This window comes from Ipomoea nil, unplaced genomic scaffold (assembly GCF_001879475.1).
Source record: "Ipomoea nil cultivar Tokyo-kokei standard unplaced genomic scaffold, Asagao_1.1 scaffold1361, whole genome shotgun sequence".
NCBI classification, from domain to species: domain Eukaryota; kingdom Viridiplantae; phylum Streptophyta; class Magnoliopsida; order Solanales; family Convolvulaceae; genus Ipomoea; species Ipomoea nil.
In genome coordinates, this window is record NW_017617789.1 from 1,965,138 (window position 1) to 1,984,628 (window position 19,491).

Here is a 19,491-nt window from a genome sequence, read left to right on the forward strand (position 1 = left end):
TCATGAACTGGAGGTTGCAAACTGCAGTTGAAATATTCTTATTTTTTTCATTAAAAAAATAGTCTCTTTAGGGATGTTGGGAGGTGTTAAGCATTTTAATAATTAATTTTTGAATAAATTTAGGTCATGAGCTTGCATCCCCCAACTAATATTTGGTGCAAGAAAGCTACTAGGATCCAGTCTATGATTCTTTTTTCCTTTTACTTTAAGCTATGGACTTTTCAAGAAAAGCTTCAGCCAATGAGACCATAAGCCAGAAGCCCAACCAACACTTAATCATTTGTTTGTTGGCTACCCTCCCGCCATATTTAAAAAAAAAAATCAAAAAAAAAAAACAAAAAAAGAAAAGAAAATTTCTCCCCCCTACCATCTCAGCCTGAAGTATATAATTTACATTCTGTATTTTTTAGCCTGCAATATCCCCCACAGGTAGCCAAATTCTGCAGAGAATAAGGCTTTGCATGATGGGATCCATGGAGAGATCAAAGAAGAAAGTACAGCTATGGAAGAAAGCCATAGTCCATTTTCTGCTGTGTTTTGTGATGGGGTTCTTCACAGGCTTTGCTCCAGCTGGGAAGGCGTCGATATTTTCTGGGAAGCTTTCTGTCTCGAAAGCTCAAGCGAATTACACCGGAAAGCCTGTCGAGATCCCACATGGAACAAGAACACAGGGTGATCAGAATTTGAACGCGACTTTGTTAGGTAGAAATTTTTCTGCAGAGCCAGCAAGGTCCAACAATGCATCAAAACCCGCACTCTCCAAGAAGCTGCAGGCAAAGGGGGTGGCAGAGGATCTGGACCCGCGGAGGCTTATAATCATTGTCACCCCAACAAGCGCGAGAAACCAGCTCAGAGGGGCGCTGATAAGGCGGCTGGCAAGCACGCTGAGGCTGGTGCCTCAGCCGCTCGTGTGGGTGGTTGTGGAGCAGCAGTCCGAGGATTCTGAGGTTTCTGAGATACTAAGAAAGACGGGAATCATGTACAGACACCTGGTGTCCAAGGAGAACTTCACCGACATCCAGGAGGAGCTTGATCATCAGAGGAATGTTGCTCTGAACCACATCGAACACCACAGGCTGAGTGGGATTGTTCATTTCGCTGGGCTTTTCAATGTCTATGATCTCAGCTTCTTCCATCATCTCAGATCAATCGAGTACGTCTTCTTTCTCTTAACTGCATTTCATGTTTTCTTTTTCCATCAACTTTCTGCAACTCTAGAATCGATATCATGCCATGTTTTCCTGCATAGAAAACCAGGATTATTGCAAACTGTTCCAGGCGGACAATGCAAGGTTTTGGATAATTTCAAAATTGATAATGAAATTATACCCCACAGATTAAACAATACAGAGATTCTTAGAAACAAATCTCAGTTTGGGTAGGTGATATTGTGTAACCACTCAAAGTATTCAACTTTCTTTATGCCCTATATCTAAGGTATCACATCATACATAAACTTCAATTTACAAGAAAGCCCACAATTGCCTGCCTTGTGACCCTAGAACGAGATAAACTAGTCTAAGTTGCCTATAACTAACCAATTCAAACCGAGAAGGCCAATAGACAGCTTCCACAAGGAGTCGAACTTGAAACCTTGTAGACATCATACATAATCCAAAATCGACATTTGGTTTTTGGGTTTTTGGTGAATGGTTTGATGAATGGGAGGAAATAATTGCAGGGTATTTGGGACATGGCCAGTGGCATTGTTGTCAGCAAACAAGAATGAAGTGGTGATAGAAGGGCCAGTGTGTGATTCTTCAGAGGTAATAGGATGGCATTTGAAGAGAGCAAACATGAATAATCAAACAGATTATGATGATGATCAAAAGCCTGCAATTAGGGTTTCCAATTTTGCATTCAACAGTTCAATTCTTTGGGATCCTGAGAGATGGGGCCGTACATCTTCTCTCCAAGACACCTCTCAGGTATTTACCCTCTTTTCATTCCCCCCTTCCACTATACACATCACTATAATTATCTTTGTATAAAAAAAATTTAATTTACGATGTTAACGGTACCCTGGTTAATGCAATAGGGTACGGTATTGTTAACACGGATACTAACACTACAATTCATTCAACTAGAGTACTATTGACTCTTATACTAACGTTACGATACAATCAAATATGATATACCTGATTATATAGAGTGTTATCAGAAATATAAAAAAATTGCAACTATATAAAGCTAACTTATATTATTACTTACCATATATATATAGGGTCATGTTCTTGTGTGAACAGTGTTTCTCGTGCGATCAGTGCGAATTGCATCATTAGGTATGCATAAATGCACTATAAAGTGTCTGAAAATACACAATTAAGTGTGGTGCATTTTGTGACATTTCATTCTGGTGCATTTTCGAACACTGTGTGGTGCATTTATACATACCTAATGGTGCAATCCGCACCAACCGCATAGGAAGCACTGTTTACATTGGAACTGAACATATATATATATATATATATATAGCCAATTAGGCACAATCTCATAATCATTTCTGCTAATGATTATTAAGAAATGAAAGCAACAACTAATCTTAGGATGTCGACACATTCTTAATTGCTTAAAAAAAGCCCCTAATAAATGACCATACCATACACCATATATATAATCAACAGGACAGCTATGGAAGGTTCAACAACACCATTGACAAACAAGTGATGTAACAAGCTAACTAATATATGAAATATATAAAAAAGCAAAACAACTTTTCACTTTAATTTTTTTTTCTTACATACTGCACTATTGTCCACGTATCGTGGGAATGCGGGACAAGACTGATTCGACTTATCTCCTAATAATATATTGTTTAATGTATTGTCAACATACAGGATTCACTGAAATTTGTGAGAAAGGAGGTGATTGAAGATGAGGCGAAGTTGATGGGGATTCCTCAAGAGGATGATTGCTCAAAAGTCCTTTTATGGAATCTCCAATCATTATGAACACAACATCATTTTCTTGTGTGTTGATGGTTTAGCCAAGTTAGTTGATAGTTAAAAGCCAAAGACCATGGCCAGCAATTTCATGGAAATGAAGAGATCCAATCTCATAGTTTTTGTCAAAATTTTTATGTTGCAATAGTTGGCATTCTACTCCTTTTTCTTAATACTTTTTCTTCATGTAATAATTATTTTAGGAAAAAAAAATTGAAATGTTAAATACTGAAATAATTTTCTTGCAAAGTTGTCTCTTCAATATGAGGGTGGTTACGTGTGTGTTTGCCTAGCCTCGATAAGATCTTGTTTGAAGATAGATTTGGCTTTCCTAGAATACAAAAAGCGGTTGATATACATATTTATTTTTTTGTTCTTCTTTTCAAGTTTACCCCTCCATGGGGCAAGTCCGAGCCAAGTTAGTTGAATAGTTGATTTGTTAACTACAAGATTTCAAGTTTGACTTTCTGTACGTGGATGTTGTTTATTGGCCGTCTTGGTTTGAGCCGGTCAGCTATGTGTAATCTCTTTTGGTCATTTGTTGACTAGGGTCATAAAACCGATTTCACCTAGAGTGTATCTTCAAATAGCAACAACAGACTTTTCTATAAATTAAAGTTTATCACTTCTACAGATTAAAAAAATAATAATAAAATAATAAGTTTGCTGTTACTTTTTGGAAATATTTAATTCTAATTAGGTTAATATGTTCATCGATAATTATAAGAATATTGTCGGCCAGTGCCAACATCCACGTTTCAATTAAAATAAATAAATAAATGTGGTTTTTCACAACTTAATTTGTGGTGTGCATTCAAATAATATTCAATCAATCAACGTTCGCCTTGTGTTATCATACAAAACGTTGGCTGTCAACAGCTACTCGATATGTTTGTCTTTTGGTTGGGTAACACATTATCTGTAACATTTGTTTAACAACGTAGTAAAGCAATCACAACTGCCTTAATTATACAACAAAATCAAGAAATGACTAATTCATATTTTTTTTTTTTGAGCGATGCACCAGGTATTATCCAAGAGTATGCACTAGGTAAACTCTGTTTTGTGGTACGTTTTAATCTGTAAAAGACTACAAAGAAGTAAACTGGCTTAGGTTGTTATAACTGATTGGCTCAAACCGAGAAGGCTAATAGACTTCTATTAAGAGTTAAACTTGTAATAGGGAAAAGGGTCAAATAGACCCTTAAACTATAGGCAAAAGAGCAATTAGGTCCTTCAACTTTTAAAAGTTACAATTAGGTCATTCAACTTGTTATTTTGAGTCAAATAAATCCAATAGCAGGTTTTTCACCTGGAATAATCGGTTAAAAAATTCCGACGATATTTCCGGCGACAACAAATTAAAAAAAAAAAAAAAAAAAAAAAAAAAAAAAAACTGCCGGAGAAGAGAACCGTTCGATTGGATGGTGTGCATTGAGTAACCCTAATGGCCTAATCAGCCAAGGAACACAAGGAGGGAAATCAACTTAGTTTATAGTTGATTGGCTCAAACTGAAAAAAGTTAATTGATCTTTTGTTTAAAAAAAACAAAAACAAAAACACAACCCATAATTAACTTGTTCAAATCAAGAATGTCAATAGGTTGTTATTTTGGGAAGTCAAACTAAGTTAAAGGTATGACTAATTAATATCTGAGTTACGAGGAAAATCCCAATCACTACTGGAGAGTGTGCATTGAGTAATCTTAGTCAGCAAACGAACACAATGAGGTAAACCAACTTTGACGGTTCATAGTTAATCGGTTCAAACCAAGAAGGTAAATAAGTTGGTACGTGGGAAGTCAAACTAAGTTAACCGTATGAACAACTAAATCATTTAAAGAAGTGTAATCTCTGTAACAAAAGCAAGATTAACAGATGAAGTACAGCACAGAGGAACTGGGACTGTAATCATTCTTGAACTGGAGTTAATGGGGGGTAAAAGTGAGTGAAATGGGACCCATTTTCCGAGCTCCTTTAATGGGGGTCACGCACAATAACCCAGGCCAGTTGGTATTCTTCACGTTCTACAGACACAGTAGTTGAACTTCTCTTTGGAAAGATCTGATCTTTCTCTTTCTCTTTCACTACCAATGGATATTCAGGGAGGAGGGCACAATCTCTCTTTCTAGTCTTTTTGTTTCACAGAAAAGAAACTCTGTATATATAGAACAACAATGGAAGCTTTCTGAGATCTGGGAACTCTCATTCACAGGTATCTTCTTCTGTTTTCTTGAAAATCTTTCAGAATTCTGCACTTTTGATTTGATCAAATTTGTTGTAATGCATTTCTGTCTTAATAGAACTGTTGTGACTTTGGTTATTGGATTATCCTTTTAATGAGGCCTAATTTTACATAGATTTTCTGGAGATTTACAATGTTGGTCATTATTTGGGTGTCTGGTTATTAGATTCTCTCTTGTAAGAAGTTCCAAGTGAAACATTAATGTAATTCTTGAAGTTTGGATTTGAGTGTTCAGTTTCGATTTTGTTCTTTGTTGTTGAGGAACTGTACTGTACTGTTTGAAGCAGAATCATAGTTTTGATGCTATTAATGAAGGACAATATGTTCTATGTTTGCAGCCAAGATTTTCTTTCATTAGCCTTTCATAAAAGGCAAACTGAGACAACACAGATGCATTCTGCAGATAACAAAGTTGTTTCTTTTTATGCAGATATATATATATATATATATATATATATATATATATATATATATATATATATATATATATACACGCTTTGATTCGATAGATTATATGGGAAAATTTTCTTCCTTTTTCTGTTCATGAATTTGCCTTTCTGGGAAAAAGATCAACAATTCAAAATGATGATTTTATCTTCTGTTGCAGACTTATAAAAGAATGGGGAGGAAGGGGAGCTGGTTTTCTTCAGTGAAGAAGGCATTCAGCCCAGAATCTAAGGAAAAGAAGGAACAGGTTTTTTTTTTTTTAATTTCTTGTGATAGTGACACTGTTTTTTTTTCGCATATGTTAAGGATTTGTTAAGATCCATATTTTCTCGTGTTTTTCATCAGAAAGCAAATAAATCGAAGAACAGATTGTTGGGAAAGGAGAAGCTTCACGTTCCGAATTCTGCAACTCTCGAGACTTCCACTGCTGCCTCACCTCCTCATCTGGAAGAGGTAAAATTGGCAGAAGTCGAGAAAGAAGTTGCCACAGCTGCAGTGGCTGAAGATGCTATTGCAGAAGCTGTTCAATCAGCTGCAGTTGCAAAGCTTTCGGGCAAATCCAAGGAAGAAGACGAGGCTGCTGCAAAGGTTGTTGTTCAATCAACTGCACCCGCAAAGTTTTCAGGCAAGTCCAAGGAAGAAGCTGCAGCAATCAGAATCCAGACTGCGTTTCGTGGGTACCAGGTATTAGGATGTCTTAACAGCAGAAATGTTCTTTGAATAGAATAAAGGTGGTTGCTTTAGTTTTAGCATTCTTGATTTGCAGACTAGAACAGCTTTTAAGGTTTCGAGAGGACTTGTGAGACTAAGATCTCTTATCGAAGAGCCAAGTGTCAAACGACAAACTGGGAATGCGTTGAAATGCATGCAGATGCTTAGCCGCTTACAATCCCAGATTCATTCGAGAAGAAATAGGATGTTGGAGGAAAGTCAAGCTCTGCAGAGACAGCTTCTGCAGAAACACGCAAAAGAGCTCGAGAATTTGAGGGTAATGATCCTTCTTGATCTCTTCCCTATTATCTTTAAAGAAATTATCCACAACTCCAATCAATGAGTTTTTTTTGGTTTGACAGAGAGGGGATGAATGGGATGATAGTCTACAATCAAAAGAGAAAATTGAAGCAAGCTTGTTAAGCAGGTATGAAGCTGCAATGAGACGCGAGAGAGCACTCGCTTATTCCTATTCTCATCAGGTGAGGAAATTTTTTGCTTCTAATACATTCATGGCTCAAAGCATTCACCATCACTATCGATATTAGGCTCGTTAACTTTGAGAAATTTATAATCTTGACAGCAAACTTGGAAGAAGTCGTCGAGATCTCCCAATCTGTTGTTTATGGATCCAACCAATCCTCAGTGGGGTTGGAGCTGGTTAGAGCGGTGGATGGGAGCCCCGGGGCGCCCATTGGAGGCTCATGGTACACCAGAACGAGAGCTTAAAACCGATCACATATCAGCAAAAAGTGTCAATCTGAGCATTTCTGGGGGAGAAATTACCAAGTCTTTTGCTCGCCATCAGCTAAACGCTGAACAGCCTTCTTCGCCCGCCAGCCAAAAACCAACTCGAGGAGCACGCTCTTCAATGACAACCAAGAAGCCAAAACCACCCAGCCCGAGAGTGAGGGTAACCAGCCAAGACGATGATGCAAGAAGCGTGTTCAGTGTCCAATCAGATCGAAACAGAAGGCATAGCATTGGTGGATCATCATCAGTGAGAGATGATGAGAGTTTGGCAAGCTCCCCATCGTTCCCGAGTTACATGGCAAGCACTCAATCAGCAAAGGCCAAGACTCGTGCCACGCAAAGCCCCTTAGCTGTTGTGGAGAATTGGACTCCAGAAAAGGGATCCATTGGTTCTGTGAAAAAGCGGCTTTCGTACCCTCCTTCACAAGCCTTATCAAGACGCCATTCAGGCCCCCCGAAGATGGACACCTCCATAGCTGAACCTGAAACAAACGGGGAGATCAATTAGTTATTTTTTTCTTGCAAACTCTGCCTTAGCATGTTTGGTAAACTTGTGTTCATTGCAGAGAAGATACTTCAAAGTTCAAACACAGTTCTTATTGATTCATTCTTGAATGGCTTGGAGTTGGAGGGGGCTTGGTTCAAGATAAATTACAATATAGAATTCCCCATTTGTGTTTGGATTGTGTGATTATCATTCGTACATTAATCTCATTGTGTTTATACTGGAAATGTCTTGATATGTGAATGAAATAATGGCAGAAAATAAAGATGATAAGATTTATGTGGTTCGACAATGTGCTTATGTCCACAGGAGCAAAACTATTCTTTTATTAATTGTGATTGGTAGAACATCCAATGTTACAAGCATCATAGTAACATAGTTCTGTCCAACACCTATCATCCTTTAGTACATATGAAACATGCACAACATTGACGGTAGGGGAAAATTGGTAAAAGCGATAACAGAGACCAAGGAAAACAAAGAACAATACTTTGTGGCATTAATATGAGTCATATGAACTGTCAAAGGAAAGTCTGCTATGTCTATCTATATTGCTGCTATGGTTCAGAACATGTGTTGTTAGAAGTGAACTTCTATGATCAAACCACGAAAATCTCCACTTAGGAAAAGACTCGACTTCGAAAGCTGACAATATATGCTTTTCAAGACCATAAGCACTCTTTATATATACACGAGAGCCTTGAGTGAGAGGGAGCAACCAAACGTGTTATTCTGTGGTGGAATATGTGACGGCAGATGCCTCTTCTCCAACGCCTTCTGTTGTCGAAGTCTCGGTGATGGTCTTGATGGCTCCTTGGGGGGTTCCGTAAAGGGTTGAGAGTATTTGTCTATGGCATTCGTCGCAGAAAAGGAAATAGGAGAAGTGCCCCTCGTCTGGCAGTTTATGCACAAACGCGTTTGGTAGAATCCTGGAAACGTAATCAGTCATTGGTGGTGGGACGACGTGATCATCCATTCCCTGTTCAGCGGCCAGAAAGGTCATTGTTAAGAGTCCACATTGACAAAAATTAGAGAGAACATATGGGTTTATAAGGCCATAAGTTAGACTAGCTAATTGGTTGGATTCAATCTTTTTCACAAACCTGCCAGATGTGAATTGGTCCAAGAAAACCTGTCAATTCACATTTCGGTTGGCCATAGATGAACTTTAGCCAGGGAAAAATGCTGCTCGAGTCGCATTTCTCTTTCACTTGCAAATCCCTTAGGCTGAAACCCCAATTCGACACTTGCAACACGGTTTCCTCGATAAATGGCTTAACGTTCCACTGGCGGATAGACTCTTCCACATCCCGGTGCCAGAATTCTATGAAGCCCGGCTCCTCTATTAGTGCTCTATCCTGAAAAAGAAACGATATGGTTAAATACGTGCTAAGCTAAAGACAGACACCACCTAGCCAGTCACATTTAGACTGCAAAAATGAAAATGTTAATAGATGCTAACCTTTTCTCCCAATGATATAGACAGCCATTTATCGATTCTACCATGCTTTCCAGCTAGGAAGGTGCGGCGATACATGGAGCCAAGAAACATAGGAAACCTTCGTGCTAAACCATACATTAGTTTCCTTCTTCGCACCCACTTCTCCCAGGTTCCTGTCATTTCGTCGCGTGTCATGCTCGAATCATATGGATTAACTAGCGGGGCAAACATGGCAGCACCTGTGATTATACCAAACAAACATCATTAAGATTCAGTTGAAACTTGAAAGAGCTAGAAAATCTTGTTCTTTCGTGTATGTTAATGAAAATGACAACCGGTTTACCAGAAATTCGATTGGGAATGTACTTCAGTGCAGCCCAAGCATGCATGGCTCCACTGGAATAACCAATAATCCAAAACTTTCCATTTACACCTACAGAATCTGCTAAAAACGCCATATCCAGAGCTGATGAGTTAAGATTCCTTTCGGGATGAGAATCGCTCTCTCCAAAGCCAGGAAGATCGTAAGTTATCAGGCGAACACCAAACTCCTCCAGCAGCGACATCTTGACTCCCGGTATGCCTTTTCACATAAAAGCCAAATGAGTTGTTTGGTCAAATATCTCAGCAAAAATCCTAATTCCTAACCATTTTTAACAACGTTTCTACCTGCAAGCCTTGACGAGAGAAAACCATGAGGCATAATCAGCGAATATCGAGCTTTATCAGATGGAACCCCGAGCTCCTGATATGCCATGTATCTACCATCTGGAAGTAATATCCGGACAGCGCTAGGAGGATGGATGCATACTTTCTTCACTTCTGAGCCTCGAGTATCCCGTGTATTATTTACATTCAGCACTGCAAAGATCTTATGTTGTTAGGTTAAGGATTCCAGAATGACTAGCACAGCACAACAATCAATTAGTTCCTTAATATCTCAGAAATGGTATGTCAATCTCTTAGAGATATCTGGATAACCAAGATGTATCATCAGAAGCACTTGGAACAATCTTGAAATAACATATGTAAATTGTAATGAAACTATAATAGGGGAAATTAAAGCTGGAATCTTTATTATGAAGTTGCAGAACATAGAATCAAGAAAGCTGGGAATTTTGGGTTTTGTGGGCAAGAAAGCTAAATGGGAAAAGAATAAATCAAGAAAGTGGGAATACCGGCAAGGGCGAGGATGAAGACGAACAGAATGACCGACCAAGCGTGCACCGGATCCTTGTCCTCCGGCAAGTACTCGTTCACAAACCTCAATCTCTTCGAAACCTCGGACAAGGGGCCTTTGGTTTTCCGCACAATGTAGGAATCCTCGGTCAACAAGCTCTGCTGCGCCACCTCTTTGCACCCTCTCCCCAGCTCCATCAACAGCTCCCCCCAAGCCTTGCCGAAACCCTTAATTTGCTCCTTAAAGCTCTCCGTCTCCTTCGCCGCCTCGCTCTCCGGGAACAAGAACGCTGCCGCCGCCGCCGATCTCTTCCCCTCGAATGCCGGCGTCGACACTCCGATAGCATCGTCGTCGTCGTCGTCACCCCCGGCGGCCGGGAATCTTATCCCGGTGTCCTCCATTAAGCTGGCCAGCTCGTCTCGCCAGGAGTTGGACTCCATCACCTCCGCCATCTCTAAATCTAAAACTAAAACTAAAATGTAAATGTATCAACGGAAAAATGTATGATCTAGTTGGAGATTAGAGTTGATCGTTCATGGAGAGCGAGTAGGGAGGAGCATGGCTGCGGTGGAAAAGGGGAAAGAGACGCAGAAGTGAGGTGTAAAGAATTAAAGATTCGCCGGAATGTTAAAAGACATTCACTAGTGACTAGGATGCTAAGCTAAGCTAGCTACTCTCACTAACTACATTTTTAAGCCTTTATTTAACATTGCTATTACATCAACTACTTTAGTGGTCACCCAACACAAATCTTCAAGGTTTGTAGATTTTAGATAAGTTTAAAATTAGATTTGACTTCTCATTTACTGAATCAATGTCTTGAGACAAAAAGAAAAAAAAAAAAAAAGAGTTTTTTTCGTTATTAAAATACAATTCAACTAGTTGATTAATTCATAATTTAGCTTTGTTGGTAACGGTAAGGTGTAGAATTAAAGTTTACAGAAAGGTCAAATAGGCACATATACTAACATTGATTGTTCATCTAACACATGAATTAAAATATGGTCCATCTAAGCTATATACTCCCAATTATTTTTCATCTAACATTTTTAGCAAGTTTCTAACCAGTAACCCATCTAATTTACTTACATAGAAAAATAAAATAAAAACAAAATACTGACATGTTATTTTTTCATTTAACTTGCTGTTTTGTCACTTTTTTCATTAGTTGTGAAATAAGTATCTTACCGCTTTTGTGGGTTTTGAACCCATTTAGTAGCAGTGGTATTGGTTTTGATTTTGATTTTGGATGGTGCGTTTATGATGCTCTTCAGTACACACCTGAGATTGAGGAGCTTGGAAAAAATCTGGTTAATAGACTAAGGGATAACGATGATCTGTATATTGCTCTTCATTTGAAGTATAATAACTAACACGACTTTTGATTTAATGTTTGAGGTATAACTTAATTAACCGGTTTTCTTTGAGTGTAGATACAAAAAAGACATGCTTGTGTTTATTGGATGCAGCCACAATTTGAGTGAAGTAGAAACTAAGGAATTTTGCGTTATGAGGTATAATGTGTCGTACTGGAAAGAGAAATAGATAGACAGCGAAGAAATGTGACTGCCCTATGTCCCCGAGGGAAGCGGTCATGTTTCTGAAGGCGATGGGGTACCCCTCCACGACAAAAATATAAATTTTGCAAGGCAAATTTATGATAACAACAGTATGGATGAATTCCGCTTAGAATACCCCTACGTGTTTTCACACTCAACACTCGCAACAGAGAAGTAGTTGGAATCTTTTAAGCCATATCAGAAATCAACATAATCTGGAAATACGTAAAAACAAAAAAAAAAAAAAAGAATGTTTTTGTCGAAAAAAGTGATAAAAATAACAAGTTAGATGAAAAAAAATAACATGTCAGCATTTTGTTTTTATTTTATTTTTCCATGTAAACAAATTAGATTGGTTATTTGTTAGAAACTTGTTAAAAATGTTAAATGAAAAATAATTGGGAGTATAATAGTCTAAATGGACCATATTTTAATTCATGGTGCTAGTCTGCTAAATGAACAATCAATGTTAGTACATGAGCCTATTTAACACTTCTGCCATTAAAGTTATATGTAACTTACAGTTACCATTACCAGCAAAGCTAAATTATGAATTGATCAACTACATGCATTTAATCCACTAACCTCCTCAATTTAATTTTTTGGACAAGATGTATGAGTCTTCGAGATTAAGGTACAATCATTCAATAAAGAGTGATTTATAAATAAAAGTTTAAAGTTATCCTTATCACGGCAATTCTTTGTCACTTTTTAAAATGAGTCTCACTTCCACATCATCAAATTTACAAATTAATTCTCCACTATTTATTTTACAACCCTACAATTCTCTCTCCTTTTAAAAATGAATCTCACTTTCAATAAAATAAACATATATATATATACACACACATGAAGTTGAAATGAAGAGCAGATTTTGGGCAAGAGAATAAATTCTTCCCCAGGAGAAAGGAGTCAAAAGTAGAGAAATTATGAAGAGTGAGCAGTTCTATAAGCAAGAAGCGTAAAGCACACTCTTGTGTTTGTTCCTCTTTTAATGGTGGATTCTGAGCTTTTTCTCATGGATGAAACCGTCACTTCAGTAAAGCTGCCCATTGCTCCGACAAGAAACTTCCAATGACCATAATTAAACCTTAACCCATTCAAACTCGAATTATTATCAAACATCAAATTTTCTTGCAAATTTCATAAACTTTTAGAAATCTTAGGAAAAAATTGCATGTAAAATGTTGTTGCACTGTTTTTCATGGGTCCAGTCTATATATAACTTGGGATTCGATTTTAGTTTATTAATAATACATGGGATATTGGAATTGATGATTTTGGAAGGCATTGGGGCATTTTTGTTGCCGGCTTGGGCTTTCGGCGAGATGACGGTTTGTGGGAATTCGATGCGAGGGGAATGATGTTAGCACGTGAGCATCCGCGCCAAGATTGGACCGTTTGCTGGTTGGTCGGTCTCACATGGGACCAATTCCAATAAACAAAATGCTTCTTCTACCCATGTTTTTTTTTTTTTTTTTTTTTTTTTTTTTACAGTTTCGAGTTAATCAAATAATTAACTTCATAATTATAAAATTTTATGTTTAATTTTTTTATTTTTTACGATTCCACTCAGCTATAAGCAATTTGAAAGTGTCTGATTTTTTTCAAAAATCAAAGTAATATAAATTTGTCAATGACCTTGTGGTCTAGTGACATGAAGTGACTCTTTTAAATAGGAAGTCATGGGGACGATATTGACTCTTGAACAGATACTACATTTTTTTTTTTTGTGAAAACCACGAGATGGTCTGATTCTTTCTCTGTCCGCTTAACCGTCCAAGTTCACCCGACTAATCCCCGTTTGTTTTGGGAGGTCATGGGAGCTGACCCAAGGAGAATCGTCGCTTGGGGGAATTGTTGAACAGTTGTAACATAGTCAAAAATAAAATCTATATAATTCATTAATCACATTACTAGTCCATTAATCTAAGTGTCTAGACGGTTGGATTAATTAAATTACATTTAAAATCAATAAGTAACCCCAACAAACAAACAAAATAGAAACACATTTTAGCCATTTTAAAAAAAATTGACTCGTAAAAAGAATAGAAATGACTTCTTGAGTTATAAACAATATGAGATATTGGTGAAGATGAATTGGCTAACATATAAAACATTGACATACATTTGTCAGTTTATTTTTAGATGAGTCTAATCTAGATTTGTATTATTATTAGTATTTTCAATGAAAATGACAATAATATAAACAATTGAAATGTTTAACTCCTTTCAAAAAAAAAAAAATTTTGAAATGTTTAACTATTTAAGTTAAAAATATTATAGAGTTTAGAAATTATATTTTTATTTTGAATTGACTTTGTAATAATTAGTATTTACTATTTATTAGTGATTTGGTGTATTGCTTTTATTTATTATTAGTGTAATGTTTTTAATTATGAAATAATTAATATTTATGCAGATTAAGAAAAAAATATTTAATAGAATCACACGTTAAAGAGGAAGATCTACGGACTTAGTATTTAATAACAAGGCCCAACAATATCACACATTTGGATGGAGAAGTAAGAAAGTTACGACCCTTCTCTGTGGTTTTGGATCAATAGGCCCAGACTGTATTCTGATTTTCATAACTTAATCTTTGGACCTACTCAATAAGATATAAAAGCTTTATTCGTAAAGAAATGATTGAGTGAATAAAATATGATTTTTGTATCTGAAAGTCACGAGTATAAAGATCCTTTACTCGGGTATTATGCAATAGCTCCTATGTAGTTTGTGACGAGTTATTACACAGGAGCAAGATTTACCTAGCACATCCTAAGATAATAGATACATGTTTCTTTTACCACCTAAAAGAACTAATTGCTGGCTGATGTTGGGTTTTTATCTCCTTAGAGCATCTCTATCAGTAATTTTTGCCTAATTTTTTAGGAGATATTGGCTGAAGTGGAAGGGAGAGAAGGTTTAAGATCTCCGTGCAAGAACTGATTTTTAGTCTTTGAAGTGGCCCCCACCAAATATGAAAATTGATCGCGATTGGTTGCATGAGACACACCAATATCAACTAGCGGGCGCATTAAATTGTATTTATTTATTTGCTTTTAAGATTTTTTTTTTGTCCTTGTTTTTTCTCTTTTCTCTCGTCTTCTATTTCATAGTCACGCCCTGCAAAAACTATGCCTATTGATGATACTCTTAACCATTATTTACAGTTACGTTCCTTATTGGTATAATATAATGCAACATACATGATACATGATACACCTTATGGGTCGCAGAAATGTTTGTTTTACTAACTTACTCCGTAATTTTTTTACTCTCTACTTATACAATATGCTTTAATTAATTTCCAAAAAATCATGATTTTTAATTCTTTTTTTTCCATGTCAGTCCAATTTATGTTTTGAAATCGAGTGGAATTTAATTTAATGTTTTATTATTTAATGTGAGCTAATAAGTTGGTAGTGCATGCATATATGGCCCCAAAAGGGACGTGATATGAGGGCTGCAGAAGTGCAGAGCCATTATAGAATTGAAGCAACTACATACATACATGTAGTGGAGTTATATCAGATCAACTGCTTAATTGCTTTTAATTAATGATTCCTCTTTGATGATAGATGACAATTATATTGGACTGACATAATTGCAGAATTATTAATGAAACTAAGTTTTAAGGTTAATTTGCATGCCACTTCTGTTTCCTTAGTGGTGGGTAAGAATTCCAGCTGACATACACACTACAGTATGCATATATATATATATATATATATATATATATATATATATATATATATATATATATATATATATCTGCATGCATGCATGTGGTTTAATTATCAATTCAATAATATATATATGCATTAATGGTGATTGTATGATTAGTTGCAGTTGTGCTCAAGAAGCTTTCTGTTTTCATATGATATGATCCATATGGATTGCTGGAATATTACTTTAATTTGCATCCTCATGACAAACTCATCACTTCAATGATACAATAATGGAACATATATGGTTGCATATATGCCCTGTTAATTTTGCAACTTTAATTTTCCCTACTACTTTTAGATTAAAAGGATTGCACCTCAATTTCGAGAGTTCTCATTTACCACTGTCCTGAAATCCTGCCATGGTAGAGGACATAAATAAGAAGACGTGCATCAACAATCTATGATTTTTCAAATTAAATACATGTACTTTTATACTCGTGTCAATATAATAATAATAATTGAGCTAGCTTAGATTCCCTTTTTCCTTTTACAAGTCGAACTAATTTTTCATTTTCCGTCATCACCACTTTGTATATATGCATACAACTAGGGTTAGTTAATCATCCCCGCTTACCCTACATAGTTTGTGTTAACCCAATAATATTGTTTAACTTGACAATAAATTAATAATCAAACATGTAATATCCGTTCACATTACTTAAGTCACCGATCACACAAAAACTCAATAAAAACGCACCCTACTAAGTCAATCACTCATCAATCGTTCTGTATTTTCTCCACAGGGAAGAAAGTAGGTGCAGTGGAACTTGACTTTAGCTTGAAGCATTTAATCATTGAATTTGGATGGCAAGCTGGAGATGCATGTCATTCTGATCTCCAGCCATTTCCAGTTAGGACCACATATATGAAGAGAAGACAAACATTTTAATATATACAAAGCGATCTTCACTCAGAGCATACTTTCGAGTAGATGCTATACGAACTTTCTCGTAAATCAAAAGTGAAACGTTTTATTTATTATTATTATTTTTCTTTTTTCCTCCCTCTAAAGCATAAAAGCATAGTCTTATTTAATGAAATGAATGAAGTACATATTAATTATCTGGTCACAATGCATTATAATTGCCATATATGCTGCTTTGATTATAAGCAAAGCTATGGCTATGCATTATTGGTCGTCACATTGTCTTTCCTCTCTCTTTGATGTAATTTGACTATTATATATTGAAAAAATCAATAATATATTTAACGCGCATGGTGCAGTGTCCTATTCCAAATTAATAGTGCCACTAGACTGGTAATTGTACAAATTGATTGTAAATAAATAAATAAATATACACACACATATGAGAGAGAATGAATTGAAAAAAAAAAAAAAAACATAATACACTAATTTGAGGGAGTTAATAATGTGAGATTATTTTCTTTTTATGCATTGAATTTAATTTAATGGATATATTGAACCCCATCCAAAAAGTAAGACTTGAGCAAAGAAGGCGGCCGAGAGGAGCAGGGGATAGCTTCCCAACCTTGGGCTTAGCTCGGACGATGACCGTCCAAGTCGGTTGGACAAAGACCGGTCTTGCGAAACGCCTTATTTGTGCGAATGCGATTGGGGGAGACCAGTTTAAATAGGTCGGGGAAGCCTTGTCTTAGTAAGAACACATTATTTGTCTTAGCTTATTATAACATCATTCATGTAATATACAAGCTATTCGATCAAAGAGCAATTACATTGTGATTCTTGTCTTTATGTTATTTTCGTTCATTACTTGGAATTTGTTGATTATATTCGGACTTAGCTTCGTTTCAATTAGTTCCATTAGAGTTTTAGATATTATATATATGCTTGACGGAAAGAACCACTTCTTTCGATCAAGACCATTATTTTGGTATCCAACAACTAATATATATTGCCCACAACTTGAAGTAAACACTAGAATATATGCATTGTGTGAATTTGATATCATTATTTATTCTTTAAATACCAACAAAATTGAGCTAATTCTTTATTATAAAATTTTTCTTAAAAACCTAGGTCGTCATTCCATTCAAGACTAAAAATTATTGGTCATAGATATAGACTTTGTAATAAATGAAATCCATTCAAACATACAAGCTAGTATTACTTAATTTCTTGATGACAATTTCTCTTTGTATTTATGTTGAGTGGTTATTGTCTTGGCAACTTACTGAAAGGGAAGCATAGCCAATTAGGCACATGGTGGGAGGATTTGAAATCAATAAAAACACAAAAATAGTGAGAGAAATCCATTAATAACTCAACCCATCTTCACCAACCCTAGCCTAAATGGCAAATTAATCCATCAAAGAATAAACCACAGATTTGGGATACTGATAGGTAGGTACCCAAGCTCAAAGAAAACTAATCATCCAAAATCATATCATTGAATTGGCCATTGTTGACGACGCCAACTGTTATGCAAGTATAAAGAAATAAAGTTGCATCTTCACTACTAGCTATAACTTTTGTTGTAGTAGTAAGTAGTAGATCACATTTAAACCATGTTGTGCAATTGAGGTTGGCAGGGTTGCTTACCACTATAACTATAGTGATAACACTGGTAAGTGTTTGAAAATTTAATGTTTATGATGACTTTTAATTCATACATCATCTTGATAGGAGTACGTACGAATAATAGATACTCATGAATCAAATCCCATGTATTATGTCTACCCTTTCAAAAGCTAAGTTCATGATGACTTTCATACATAATCCTCTTAAGTCTTAACTAACAAAAATACCAATGATAAAAGAAAAATTAATTGCAAAAGATAATTTCTTAAGTTTAAGTATCACTTCATAATTTTTTTAACGGAAGCTTGGGATATATATATATATATATATATATATATATATATATATATATGAAACATGACATTGAAGAGTTCAAATTGAGGAGAATAACTATGGGGGGCCCTTCCTGGAGGTACCATGGGAATCATCAGAAGCATGCATAAAACCATGAATCTACAGCAAACAGCTATTTTACACATGTAATGTTTGGATACTTCTGACATTAAAGTTTGCAGATCCAGTTAGGTTATTACTTATTGTGTGTCCCTGTTCTCACCCTAACTAACTAAGAGCTGAGCATAGTTCTCACCCTAACTAACTAAGAGCATATAATAGTGGAGATATTTTGTGATTTTTTTAAGTGTGGCTAGGAAATAGAATATGAAAGGGAGAGAAAAATAAATAAAACAAAATTGATTTTAAAAAATAAAAAAACCATTGTCAGCATGCCCAGTTGGGTGCACTTGTGCGTGCACGCGGCTGGCATATTTTTTCAATGGGATCTACTTTTAGGGGATACCCACACATATTATCTACGCCTACACCGAGACTCAAACTTTAGACCTCCCACATAAAGGAGCAACCGGATACGAGTGGGCCACAAGCCACTTGGTAGACATATTCTCTCTTTTGTCTTCTCTCTCCACTACCTCGCCTATTATTGTTCAAAAAACTCCTCAATATTCGCTCATGGTTATGCTTTTAGTGATTCTGATTATCTGTTATCTGGGTTTAAGTGCAGCCAATTTTGTCATCATCAATTGGAAAATATGATATATGATATATTGCAATATTTTTTATTTTTAATAACATAGTACCTACTTGTTCATTTGCCAGAGGTCCTAAATAATGTTTTTCGAGAATTTAACTGCTAAAATGTCGCATTCCAAATAGATTTGATCACTACGTGTTTAATTAGGGACATCTGTGTCCCATTTTCTTGATTTGTTCTAAGATATTCATGTCCCTTAACGTACTGTTGTATATATATACTTCTAATCATAAAAGAAGATATTTGAATGTGTGATCTCTCCCTCTCTAAAATCTTTGTTTGTTTGTTTGTTTTTTTTTTTTTTTTTTTAATAACGTACTACGTACTGTTTTTTGTTTTTTGTTTTTTTTTTTTGTTTTTGTTTTTTTTTTTTGTTTTTGTTTTTTTTTTTTCATACGAAATAGTTTTAGATGATTTGTGGTTA

General features: G+C 35.8%; 3 protein-coding genes across 5 annotated transcripts; 2 read left to right on the forward strand and 1 right to left on the reverse strand.

Annotated features, from left to right (window-relative positions):
* The first annotated feature begins 76 nt into the window (after positions 1-76).
* On the forward strand, positions 77-3,191 carry LOC109185881 (probable beta-1,4-xylosyltransferase IRX9). Its single transcript, XM_019335848.1, has 3 exons — positions 77-1,153; positions 1,682-1,928; positions 2,838-3,191. Exons 1-3 carry the CDS (start codon positions 462-464, stop codon positions 2,949-2,951), a joined length of 1,053 nt encoding a protein of 350 aa, XP_019191393.1. The 5' UTR covers positions 77-461; the 3' UTR covers positions 2,952-3,191.
* Positions 3,192-4,830: 1,639 nt separating this feature from the next.
* LOC109185880 (protein IQ-DOMAIN 1-like) lies at positions 4,831-7,825 on the forward strand. Of its 3 annotated transcripts, none has more exons than XM_019335845.1 (6): positions 4,831-5,156; positions 5,794-5,880; positions 5,979-6,317; positions 6,400-6,621; positions 6,707-6,826; positions 6,928-7,825. In XM_019335845.1, the coding sequence occupies exons 2-6, from the start codon at positions 5,806-5,808 to the stop codon at positions 7,603-7,605; spliced, it is 1,434 nt and encodes a 477-aa protein (XP_019191390.1). In that variant the 5' UTR covers positions 4,831-5,156; positions 5,794-5,805; the 3' UTR covers positions 7,606-7,825. The 3 variants fall into 3 exon arrangements, with proteins under 3 accessions (XP_019191390.1, XP_019191392.1, XP_019191391.1); XM_019335847.1 differs by having other exon boundaries at positions 5,794-5,869; positions 5,977-6,317; XM_019335846.1 differs by having other exon boundaries at positions 4,843-5,156; positions 5,788-5,880.
* Positions 7,826-8,075: 250 nt separating this feature from the next.
* On the reverse strand, positions 8,076-10,927 carry LOC109185878. The gene is made up of 6 exons (XM_019335843.1): positions 10,222-10,927; positions 9,713-9,904; positions 9,387-9,626; positions 9,065-9,282; positions 8,706-8,960; positions 8,076-8,581 (listed from the first exon to the last, which is right to left on the reverse strand). Exons 1-6 carry the CDS (start codon positions 10,673-10,675, stop codon positions 8,330-8,332), a joined length of 1,611 nt encoding a protein of 536 aa, XP_019191388.1. The 5' UTR covers positions 10,676-10,927; the 3' UTR covers positions 8,076-8,329.
* Between the last annotated feature and the right edge of the window lie 8,564 nt (positions 10,928-19,491).

Coding starts and splice junctions, on each gene's coding strand:
- LOC109185878 (XM_019335843.1), bottom strand. CDS start 10,675: ATGGCGGAGGTGATGGAGTCCAACTCCTGGCGAGACGAGCTGGCCAGC. Junction 9,905..10,221: donor CTTCATCCTCGCCCTTGCCG/GTATTCCCACTT, acceptor AGATCTTTGCAG/TGCTGAATGTAAATAATACA. Junction 9,627..9,712: donor TCTCTCGTCAAGGCTTGCAG/GTAGAAACGTTG, acceptor TTATGTGAAAAG/GCATACCGGGAGTCAAGATG.
- LOC109185881 (XM_019335848.1), top strand. CDS start 462: ATGATGGGATCCATGGAGAGATCAAAGAAGAAAGTACAGCTATGGAAG. Junction 1,154..1,681: donor CATCATCTCAGATCAATCGA/GTACGTCTTCTT, acceptor AAATAATTGCAG/GGTATTTGGGACATGGCCAG. Junction 1,929..2,837: donor CTCTCCAAGACACCTCTCAG/GTATTTACCCTC, acceptor GTCAACATACAG/GATTCACTGAAATTTGTGAG.
- LOC109185880 (XM_019335845.1), top strand. CDS start 5,806: ATGGGGAGGAAGGGGAGCTGGTTTTCTTCAGTGAAGAAGGCATTCAGC. Junction 5,881..5,978: donor CTAAGGAAAAGAAGGAACAG/GTTTTTTTTTTT, acceptor GTTTTTCATCAG/AAAGCAAATAAATCGAAGAA. Junction 6,622..6,706: donor AAGAGCTCGAGAATTTGAGG/GTAATGATCCTT, acceptor TTGGTTTGACAG/AGAGGGGATGAATGGGATGA.